We start from the raw sequence: 12,452 nt of genomic DNA, 5'->3' as shown, positions 1-12,452 counted from the left end.
CCCTTAATCTGCAATTGCTCTGTCCTGGGTATATTGTTAACCTGCATCCTGCTCTTTCTAACAGATCCTCAAACTTGCAGGGAAAACTTGGTGGCAGAATTTACACTCTAGCTAGTGCAAAAAAAAACCTCACAGCATTCCATACGAGCTAGTGTGGTAGTGAATTGTTGCAAAGCTGTGCTCGGGTCCTAATCTGGGATCCTGACGTGACTTGTTGTATGGTGGGTGCGGCAATGCGCTGTATCAGTGCACAGTACCAATCTCTTTCTTATAAATGACTCCACTCATGCAAGTTACCAGCAACTCATACTGGGTTGATTCTTGCCTTGGTAGATGATTCTGGGAAATGACTGCAACTAAAACATTGAAGAATACTAAGTGTGTCTGATAATAGATGCGTGTATGTTATTATCTAAATTGATAATATCAACATCCTGTATAAAAGGCAAAAAACTGATAAAGAAGCAGAACTCATGCAAACTGTTCAAGGTAAGAACAGTTACAGTTTCAGAAGATACAGAAATCATCATATGGAATTGTTTTAACTTTTGAATGTTTCAGTTTCAATATAGCCCTACATTACAAAAGGGTGATGCATTTTATGGAGGCACCCTATCAGAGGTCCATTCCTTCTTTTCACCTGATGCAGCCAATCCTGAATTGTATAAGAAGGTAAAGAAAACAAATAAATGTAGAAACCTAATTTATGTCTCAGAATTTTATACCTCTTATTATTTTTATTTGCAAAAGATGAATCTATCTACTATAGAATAAAACACTAAGTAGGGTCTGTGTGTGTCCCTCAGAGCAATCTGATTGGTCTGTTTGGCTTTAGTGTGGTTGGTCAGTTTTTTTGGTGACATGATCGAAAAAGAAAGTGGGAGTGTGAGACGCACGAGGAGAAAAGGCATAAATGGCACTCTGAGAGTCGCCTTCAGTGTGAAAAGCAGGCTTTACAGAAGCATAGCTACTAGATAATAATCACTAAACTGAGATGATTGCAAAAACTGACAGACTAGTCTACTGTGGTTTCCTGCAAATATGCATTAATCGATCATAGCCAATCCAGGACTAGAATGTCTTCATGTTATTGATAAGTTTGCATTTCTGTCAGGTTTGAAGTCGGAGAAAAAGAATGGCACAAGCTGGCCATGGTTCACTTCCATTGGTTGTCATAGCTAAGAAAAGTTGGTCATGTTACTAATCAAAATGAGGGTTTAGAGAGGAATTGTGTGGGATAATGTGGATAAATTATTGTCTTTGCTATCTTATGACAGGATTCCTTCATGACAATGTATGACAATGGATATTTTTGATTTGTTTAGCGTATAATGCCTGAGGAAAACAATAAAGTATTAGAGAGGGGAGTGAGACCGGTTTGAGGTAATGGATCTATGAAACCCTGAAGATCCTGGAGTTAAACAGAGGAGACAGAAAAGCAGTACTAATGGTGTACAGACTGAGAGATTAGTAATATAAAACAAGAGTAAGTAGCTCCTGAAATGAAATGCTTATTACCATGACACTTCAAGACTTTTCATTACTTATTCTTATATTAAATTTACAAGTACAGAGACTCCAGATTTAGCTTTTTATTTAATATATAGTTATTGATAAATCCTAGGTACTAATGGGGTTAATTTCTTTTAAGCACAAGAGCACACTTTTTAATCCGGTATGTTGTCAATAGTAATTGATTCACTTGTTAAGGTGATGTTCAAAGTAATCAAGAAATTTGATGGTTAATCGGGCTTGTGGATTAATATCTGCCTTTCAGAGCGTGTTAAGCATAGAGCATTGCATTTGACAATGATGTAACACTTGCGGTTTTTATAGGAGATCTTGCCAAGTCCATAATGGCTCAGAAAGGCTGTATTGATTGAAAAGAGGATACTAAAGCATGTCTCTGATGAGAGGCATTGGTGTTATTGCACATAAATGCATCTTGCTGCAAATGTTAACTATGCGTATGCCTCTGAACACCTTCCTCATCTGCTTGATCACAGGGTAAACATGTGATGTACTATACATGTTATGGTGTTTACGAGCTCACATGCTGTGCTCACCCATATACTTCAGGCCATCGGGACTTTTTATGGACTTTAAAGAGAAAAGTCTGCCAGCATAACAATGTCTTTAAACAAGGCATAGAGTGAATAGTGAGATTAATGTTCAGAGAGGAGGCAGTGATCCTTACATAAGCAGAGTAGGTCATTTACTTCTGAGGAATTGACAGTGCCTTTCACTTGTAAAGAGTTGCTAGTGACCTTGACATGGAAAATGTTAGCTGTGAGTGCAATTAGGGATGGATAAAGAGTTAGAAATATGTGACTTGTTTGTACGGAATGGATTAGTGATTGTCTTTTAAGGGGAATTGGCACTGACCTTGATTTAAAGAGAGTAAATTTGACCTCTAGAGAGATGGCAGTAACTATGATTCACCAAGAGTGTGTTTGGCCTTGCTGAATCATCTTCATTTTTGTAGTCTATAATAAACTTTATAAAGGGAAAGTTGCAAGTAATGTCAGTTTATAGACAATAGCAAAACAAAACAAAAGTTGTATCGCTGCCACTTAAAAAGATGTTACGTGTTTCCTTCTTTCTGTCTGGTTTTCTTGTGCTGATATTAAGATAGCCCATACAGTCTGTGATTGACAGCAGCACCCTGAAAGGAGGAACAGCCAGTTTCTTTTTTCTGGTGGAATTTGAATAAATTGGGATGTTTTTCAAAAGGTAATTAGAATAGCCATCGAGGAAAAAAGACAGAAAAGACCAATCTAAACTGATCAGCAACTGCTTGGGCCATGGGAAAAGGTTTTGCAGCTCCAAAAGACCTGTCTGTTTAGGTGGAGGTCAGAGATTCACTCTAGGAAATGCATTTTACATTTCATTCTATCTGGATTGAGCCCATGAAGTCCTTTTATTTACAATGGCACAAACTTACTCAGAAACATGTTACAGTTAAGATTTCAACTTTGTTTGGTCAACCGGCATTCTACAAACCATTCACCTGCTGTTAACAGTTGGCTGGAACTTTGGAATTGTGTATGAACTTCGGAAGGGGGCTATGGGTGTGATTATTTCCACTGTATATATTTTTATTTGTATGTATAGGGGATATTTTGGGTTGTTGGTTTGGGGCAAGGGATTGTTGCTCTTTTTCATCTCCTTGACTTTCTTTTTTGAATAATATATTTCTTAGAACTTGTTGCCTTATAGCTTTTTTATATACTGCATATATTCATTCATCAGTTTCAGCTGATCATTTCAAAAGGGGACATACAGTGGGGCACTTCAGGGTGCGATATTGGCCTATCCTTTTTATCAGTCACCTTAAAGTTAGGAAGGTGAGCAGTAAAGATCAGCATGTCAGGGCTGATTTGTTACAAAGTGAACTTTGTTTTCTAAGAGTCTGAAATGACCTTTACATTTTCAGCAATATCTGTGATATTGGGGAGTTAGTAGTATGTCTAATTCAGGTAGTGGTTTATCTGACCCAAGTAGATAAAGTACTTATGAAAGTTGGTAGTGCTACCTGTGATCTTGACAGATTAAGATTATTTTGATGTCTGCACTGACCTTGATGCTTACAGAGATGAAGTGGTCTTCACTTTAGAAGAGTTTGCACTCATCTTGACTTTAAAAGACTTCATAAAGAACATAAATTGGAGAGAAATGAAGATGATCTTGATAATAATGAAGCACAAAATGCAATAATGTTCTGGAAAATGAAAGTGACCTTAGATTGGAGATAGATAAAAGTAACTTTAAAATTCAGAAAACAGTGGCTATTAATTTATTGGACTAATATTTACAAGTGGCAGGTTGTTTTTGGAGAAGAAACATCTGTCCTCACTTAATTATAGCTTGCAGTAATGTAATCTTTTGTAAATTTGGCAATTACTTAGACTTTCTGAATGTAGCTATGTACTTGGTGGCTGCCTTTTACAGGAGCTCTCTCTCTTGCTCTTTTTTGGGACAACTTTCTGTTTTTTATGATGATTATTGAATTTATTTAATTATTATTAACTTCAATATTTTGCCTTTGGTTTATTACAATTAATCTTATATTAATCGTAAATGATTTTTTAAATCAAAGATATACCGCTGTCATCACAGCGGCTGAGCGGATGGCCTATATCAGCTGTCTTTTGGACCAGCTGGGAACTTGAAAGCTGTCATAGAGTGAGTAAAGTGGATCGGGAGAATCTGATGGCCACTTACATCTATAACATCAGGGAATATAAGAGACTCGAAGAATGTAAAATGAGATGCACGAAATATTCACATACTCAGCTGAGTAGGACTGTGAACATTGTTGCCTGCTGCACCTAGCAGGAGCAGCTTGTCTGAAGAATGCAAGAATATGGAGCAGAATAAAAGTAAATATTTCAAACTGGCTTGTCTCCATAAATGTGGAATGTTCAATCACTTTTAAATAAGTTGGATGAACTTTTACATGTTATGGTAAATAATGGTGAGTTCAGAATGCTGTTGACTTAATCAGGAGGACATTGTAATGAACAAAAGTTCAATTAGCATGTTGGATTTGTGGACACAACAAGCTGGGCTAGCTGTATTTGAATGTCAATGCCTTTACACGTAAACCTGCAGTAAAACAGAGTAGATTTGACCACATCTTATTTCCCCCTACTAGCCTGGGATTGTCAAAACAAGTAGCTCTTTTAATCAGCCAAGTGTATATGTATATACCTGTACTTGTGTTTTGGTAAAGTTTTAATTTCCCCTTGGGGACAAATGCAGTCTATCTATCTATCTATCTATCTATCTATCTATCTATCTATCTATCTATCTATCTATCTATCTATCTATCTATCTATCTATCTATCTATCTATCTATCTGTCTTTCTGTCTGTCTGTCTATTTGTCTACCTTGACTCTGTCTACCTTGACTCTGACAGTATTGTGGAGATTGCTGATACATAAAGAATAGTGATTGTCAGTTGTATTGGGATAAAGGGCAGCATTCTCATTAAAGGAGAGTCAACAGTAATCATAACTTTTATCTGAATTACTTGTATGACTTACATAATGGCCGTTAGACTAATATATATAAGACAGTCCATTATCATTATGTTGAAAGAGCTGGCTATCATCTTCCATTCGATAAGATTAACGATAACTTCAGGAGTGACTTTGATTCAAAGATGTGGAGGAAGCTAGTATTTTTAAGAAGAGGAAATGATTCTTACTTAAATGATATTAATTGTTATCTTGATGGAACGATCTGAAACTGATTTTGACGTTTTACAGTGGTGACTATTATACCATGTTAGATTTGATAGGAAGCCACAGACAATTCAGTGTTTTGCTTAGGAGATACACCTAATTGAGGGACTTGTGACAGTTCTGATTGCCTGACACTTGACTTGACTTTCTGATATTTGAGGAGCTAGTAGTCCAAATTAGATGAGATAAGAGTGATGGCTTCCTATTTACTGTATAAATAGGCTTTTTGGAACCAAGGTTGACTTCTCATTTTTTACATGACGCAAACAGCACTTACGGCATATAAATTTGATATAGGCTTAACACAAAACACACTGTGAGCAAAAGAAATGTATAAACACTGATGTAAATTTGCATTGCATGGAAAGTTAACATTCTGATTAGTCAAACCAGCTTAACAATCTCTGTTTAATCACTAAGGCCCAGTAGAACCCCAATAGTGTCCACAATTCTACCTATTCCTCCTTAAGGAAGGACAGGGAAACAGTGATTGTTTAGCAATGTTCCCACTCTCTTCTTTAAATATTTTGCAGGCACATGTCACAATAATCCATCACAGTCACAAAGGTCCAAATAGATGAGGTGCATAAGGACATATGAAGCACATCAAGGAGAAAAGCACCCCAGCTTTATACAAGATGTAACTGCTGCTTTAAATGATGAAAGGCAGCTCATTAATGTTGCCATGATTACCAGGCTGCTTGTGCTTTCTCTTTAGTCTGCCACGCTGACTATCTGCTAATGACTGGCTACTGATCTGTACAATAATTACACCTAGATAGGAGGAGACATGGATTCTGTAATAAGCCCACACCCCCTACAAGAAAAGAGAAAGCCAATTTGACAATGTCTTTGGGGTGTCACAGCAGGTACCACAACAATTTCAGAAGTTAATGAGTGACATAAGTTTGTGTCTCTCACCTTTGTTTCAGGCAAAAAAAGTCAAACTTCCCGATCAAACAGCAGCTGTTCCCTGTTCCCAAACCCTGAGATTCAGCATCCTTGACAGCAGAGTTCGTTTACATGCAGGCAGTGCTTTAAAGATATGGGATGCCTAGAGTGAAGAACCTTTTCTGAAAGCTCTAAAGTACACTTTGCTACACTAATTTTATTTAATGGGTCATTGGGTCATTCTCACAGACCTGGTTCTCATCTGTCTGCTGAACACAAAAATTTTCAGAGCTCCAACAAAGTCTTGCCGTGAGACACTTTGTTGTTGGAGAAGACACCACTGTAGTATCACTGGCTCAATCTAGAAAGTGTCCCAATGTCACCACACACTAGCAGTATGTACTGGGCAATCATAGACACCTTGTTATCACCACTCACAGTTTACACTTTCTTCTAATCTGATTTAGGGACTGTTTCTACTATTTGTGCTTAAATTTGTTATTGCTTTTAGTTTAAAAGTTTAGATTAGTTCTCTTAAAAATTGTGAAAAAAGTGAACTGGAGCAAAATAAGGTCACAAATTGAGAGACCATAAAGAAATGACAGAGAAAGTCACCAGCTTGATTTAATGTCACATTCAAGCACATCCCATGGTAGAGATATCCCTGTCACAAAACAGGAGCACATATGTTATTTATTAACAGCCCCAGCTCAGCAATTCAACACCTTTTTCTGAAATAATATCTCTCTTCTGCATAGTGAACAGACAATACCTAACTTATACCTAACTGAGATCTACTACCTATTCACCAATGAAACTATTTAGAAGCGAATGGCACAGTTCAAAGGTGTATGATTTTTTCATTTGTTTCAAGGCAGCTATGCTTACATCATCTGTTAAAATTGATCATAAGCATTGTAGCTGTTAACTTACACAAGACACAGTCAATCAGCCAATCACACTGAACTGAATGGAGGGCGTTACCCATTCCAGATTTCCAAAGTTGAGTAAACGTTTCTTGGTTCTTTTTTTCAGTCACTGAAAGTGGGTTTCAGAGTAGGGATCAGCAGGTGCCTCCCACATCCTTCTAATACACATATGCTCTACTCATGAAGTACACTGTCAGCTTCAGAATAAATAATATGTCTGGTGGCCCTGGAACATGGAAAAGGATTCCCAACTTTATTGTTTTGGTCCAACACATCAACATCGAGGCCTCAACATGTCACTGAAAAAGTAGAAGAATGAGTGTACACATTTCTGTAGTAGCAGTTGTATTTCACAGGGCGGTCTGGCTGATAAGAACATCTGGCAGCCTTGAGCTGCCATTACACTTCTCTTGTCTGTGTGGGCGAGAGAGTGTTATCATCAGCCTGCTGGAGTGAAGACACCTCTCCGCCCGCGCCTTCAGGATTTCCATCACTACATTGATTTGTGTTGTTTATGAGAGAAATACAGAGAGAGAGAGAGAGAGAAGTGGAGGAAAAGATAGCATAATACAACATTCCCAAAAGTATTTAATCCAATTCAGGGTTATATTGGGAAGAATCTATCCCAGCAACAATGGGCACAAGACAGGAAACAATCCAGGACAGGCTGTCAGTCCATTATGGGATCCATTCATTCAAACAACCAGGCTAATTTTGAATTCCTAATAAAGGTCACTTGAAAACCTCAAAATGAGAAAACTGAGGTACCGATATAAAAACTGCCACCATCAAAATAAGGCCACCTAAAAACAATACTTGCTGTTTACTAGCAAATGTATGCTACAAAAATAAACCTTTTACTCTTCATTTTAAATTGAACCTTTTAAATTGAACCTCTTTTAGTACACATTATTTTGGATAATAATATTCAGAAAGAATCAATCAATTGATCTAATAAAATATTTGAAAGTTAATAAACATAAACAGCTTGGTTGATGGTAAAGGGTTGGGAAGTGTTTTATTAATTTTAATTAAAATCAAATGACAATCCACACAATCAAATCAAACTTAACAAAACCAAAATTCAACCCCCACCAAAAAGAAAGAAAAAGAGCACAGCCAACAGAACAAATCTTTGAAGCAGCAAGAAAGGAGGATTATTCTTTTCCCTTGATATAGAAGATTATTCTAAAATATTATTAATTAGATCCTGCCATATTTTACAATGGAGTAGTATAAATTAATCAGTCTTCATTTTATATAGTGCCATTAGTCCACATTACACCATCAAATGGTGATTTACATAGGCAACAACATTACAACACAGCATCAAATTTAATCCAATAAATAGGAAAAAAACAAAGGAAATGTTGTCTAGAAAATGTATCACTCAAAGACCACAAGGACCTTTGATGTGCACCTGTAAGGTTTTAAACACCAAATATGAAAAGAAGCTGCACAAGTATAAAATGATAGATAGATAGATAGATAGATAGATAGATAGATAGATAGATAGATAGATAGATAGATAGATAGATAGATAGATAGACATTCACACTGTGGCTGGTCTTGTCACTTCCTCCTGAAGAAACACTCCACCTTTTTACAGACTGAAAATAGAAAAGCAATGATTTACTGGATGAACTATCTAGATAGATAGATAGATAGATAGATAGATAGATAGATAGATAGATAGATAGATAGATAGATAGATAGATAGATCCCGGTGGCGCCTGAGTCATATATAATATACAGCTATAGCATAAGATTAATATAGTTACAAACAAATTGACAAAAACAGTGTGAATATTATCATAAAAGATTCATTCTGTTTTCAATACTATCGCTGTAAGCAAAATCCAGAATAAGAAAAGCAGGGTAATGCTAGTAACTGAAACAGCTGATGTGCAGAGGCACTCAGGAAATTAAAATATCTGCTCAGTTTCTACATGGGGTCTGCATGTTCTCTCTGCGTCTATGTGAGTTTCCCTGGAAACTTACACAGTATGTTCAGGCACATCTGATTCATTAGCATGTCATAAGTGATGGCAAGTATGTGAGTGAGTATTTCCTTTTTTGAACTGGCATCTCAAACAGAGGTGATTCCTGTTTTGCACATGTTGTTTTCATGATAGTCTCCAGCTTTCCGTACCCAACTGCTTGATAAACTGGTTGAGAAAATAGGTGGATTTAAATTGGATAAAAATATACCTATGTGCAAAGGTACAGTATATTGTAACACTTGTGATGCTATTTCTTGTTGTAGATGCAGGCAGGAATAGCATTTATTGGTGCAGTTTTTGGTCGGTGGTGTAGAACAACACACACATTTGAAAATAATGGTTAATTAATGGCATGTTATGGTTCTTTACTGGGTTGTGTGGTTCCTTGTAGAATCATTGCTTGACAAAGCATTGTTTAATTGTGGAAAGGCCGTTTGCATATAAAGTTTGTTCTTTCTGCTTTGAATATCTTTCCTAATATTGAAATACTTATTGTACCAGCACAACACTAGCAGATTAATAAAACCTGAACTTAAACCTGTGTAGTTGTATGTAGTAAGAGTCAATTTAAAATCATGACCCACTGATATTTCACAGCTGTATGGAGCCTATTATACACCTAAATACATAAAGGATTTTTCTAGAACCTTCATGGGGATGGGTCTTTTGGGAACCAAAAATGGTTTTCCTATGGCATCACTCTGAAGATCCACTCTGGCACCTTTATTTTTAAGAGTGAATGGTACTCTTGGGGTAGCACAGTGGCGCAGTGGTAGCGCTGCTGCCTCGCAGTTAGGAGACCTGGGTTCGCTTCCTGGGTCCTCCCTGCGTGGAGTTTGCATGTTCTCCCCGTGTCTGCGTGGGTTTCCTCCGGGCGCTCCGGTTTCCTCACACAGTCCAAAGACGTGCAGGTTAGGTGGATTGGCGATTCTAAATTGGCCCTAGTGTGTGCTTGGTGTGTTTGTGTGTGTCCTGTGGTGGGTTGGCACCCTGCCCAGGATTGGTCCCTGCCTTGTGCCCTGTGTTGGCTGGGATTGGCTCCAGCAGACCCCCGTGACCCTGTGTTTGGATTAAGCGGGTTGGATAATGGATGGATGGTACTCTTGTTGTACATTTGACCATTTTTCTGTAGTGTGATGAAGATTTCATTATGTAATTTGATTTATTATTATTATTATTATTATTATTTTGTCTGCAGTCCAATCAATAAATCAATTGGCAGAGATAAAGATTCCTTTTCTGTAAATAACAATTTACTTTTGTTATGAAATCAGTCAATTAGAAAAAATTTAATGAATGAAAAATCATATTTTCTATAATTCCCTGTATAATCTTATGCAATAATGCAAACAATCAATCGATTGATCAAGAAAGACAGATTACTTTTAGCCTACTTATTACAGTTCATTCCTGTAGTAAAATTCCTCACGCAGTAATGAGTCAGGCAAATATGAATGAGAACTGTCCAGTTCTTTTCTTTTATTGTAATGCATCAGTAAATTCACAAGTCAGTAAATTCGTACATTAAGATTTTTTTATTTTATTATATGCCTTAATCTGTCTGACTTGTGTTTTTGGAAGGATAAAGTTGTCAGTTCTAATACAAACTTAAAATAATCAGTTATGTTCTAAATATTTTTCAAAATTAAAGACCGATACAAAGAGGGAAAGTCTCAAGGCGCTCTGTGTCCGGGCGCTGAGAATGATCCCCGATTCCACGCATTTATTGACTGATCGATCGATTGATTGACAGCACTGGCAGAGCATCGCTCTCGTAAAGGCGTGCTCGCTTGCCGGCAGAGGCGCGCACTGCGCTCTGGCACACTCTCGTAGTCTCCCCGCCTGCGTTTTGCGGTGCTGTGGCGGAGGCGCGGCGCGGCGCGGCGTGGCGTGGCTCACTGATCCTGTTGTCTTCTCTCTCCCTCTCCTTCCCCCACCCCTTTCTTTCTGTCGCCCGTCCAGCAGCTCGCCGCTCGGAGCCTGGTCGACCAGAGGTTGCAGAGCAGTGCCGCTCACTTCGTTCCGGACCAAATGTATCTGTGACAGACTCTCCACCTTCGCCATTTTAGCACGGCTCAACCCTGACACGGTAAGTTGCACGCTTACATTATTGGCAGAACAAAAAAATATGAAAAAATAAGTAAATAAGAGAGCGGGTGACACTAAATAACGGAGGAGAGCCTGTGCTTTGTGCCTGGTGCTCTGTGCATCCTTCTCTTTCTCCCTCTCTCTCCCATGTCCATTGTGCGGTGTGCGCGGGTGGCACGCGGCTCCCCTTTTCATCTTCAGGAATTCGAGGAGGAGGAAGACGATGAAGAGAGAGACAGAAGAGTCATTACGAAGAGAAACAAAGACGCCTGGACCAGTCGTGCGCTTGCTCATAGCGCATCTGTACTTGTTCTTTTTTCTATTTATTCACATTATTCGGTTAATACATTAATATATTTATGTGATGTAATTAAGCGTCGATTTTAAAAAGGCGTATTATAGTATATATGTACGTGTGTATGTATGTCCGCAGATCTGGGGGCAAAAAAAAAAATGAATGCACTGTTATAACCCAAAGCCTCCCCCCTCCCCCCGCCCCAAACGTATATGTAAAATGGAAATACTGCAGAATATAGCCCCCCAATATATGAACGCTTATGCGTAATACTTATATACATTATGTCCTGGATGTGTATTATGTTTACGTGGTGCCACCTTTGTGCATAGGTTCATTCAGGTACAGATCGGTTATTATTAGAACCGAAAATGCCTCAAATGCATTTTGTTCTCCTGTTGCCATGGAAACAACATCTGCGCTGGAAGTTCTTAAAGCAATAGAAGGCCTTTTTAATATGCCTTTTGTGTAAAGCTGGCCCAGTTAAGGGAGAAAAGGAAGGCAAGCACAAAGCCCTGCAGCCAACCCCCTGCTCTGTGGCCTGCTTGGTCATTTGAATTCTTCCTTGGGCTCTCTAAGGTGCACACAAAGCACTCTTATGTTGTGGCACACTGGTAAATTCACCCTGGTATCCAGGACGCTTCAGGGAGAATGCATCAGTGGGGGTGGTGACCAGCGTTCCTTACATTACATTGCATCCTTTTTAAGCTGTTTTTTTTCCTTTACTGCCTGTTTTACAGGTCCAGACAAAAAAGTCTGTTTTAATTGGGCATATAATCGTCACAATAGTAAACAGTATCCTATGTTGTCAGAACATTTTTTTGAGCCCTTGTATTGAAGAGATTTGCAGTAACAGCATGTTGAACAGGATACACCTGATTTCCCACTCCAGAGGAACAGTATTTACTTTTGTCTGTATGGTGCCCAGTCATTTTCAGTCCAAACATGAGAATAAATTCTATTTGTGTGACCCAAATTCACCCACTGGGCTGCTTT

The 12,452-nt window shown here is 38.2% G+C and overlaps 1 protein-coding gene across 8 annotated transcripts in view; it reads left to right on the top strand.

Annotated features, from left to right (window-relative positions):
* The window catches only part of adgrb1a (adhesion G protein-coupled receptor B1a), a 151,187-nt gene that overhangs the window by 101,301 nt on the left and 37,434 nt on the right, over positions 1-12,452 (top strand). For 7 of the 8 annotated variants that reach the window (XM_039736403.1, XM_039736400.1, XM_039736409.1 and 4 more), the window contains one exon: positions 11,036-11,162. In XM_039736403.1, the coding sequence (XP_039592337.1) occupies positions 11,036-11,162 (127 nt within the window). The remainder of the gene's footprint in view (positions 1-11,035; positions 11,163-12,452) is intronic. The other variant, XM_039736402.1, reaches the window with a different exon arrangement.

This window comes from Polypterus senegalus, chromosome 15 (genome assembly GCF_016835505.1).
Source record: "Polypterus senegalus isolate Bchr_013 chromosome 15, ASM1683550v1, whole genome shotgun sequence".
Taxonomy (NCBI): Eukaryota; Metazoa; Chordata; class Cladistia; order Polypteriformes; family Polypteridae; genus Polypterus; species Polypterus senegalus.
The sequence above is the reverse complement of the archived record's forward strand: the minus strand, read 5'-3'. Positions and strand labels throughout refer to the sequence as shown.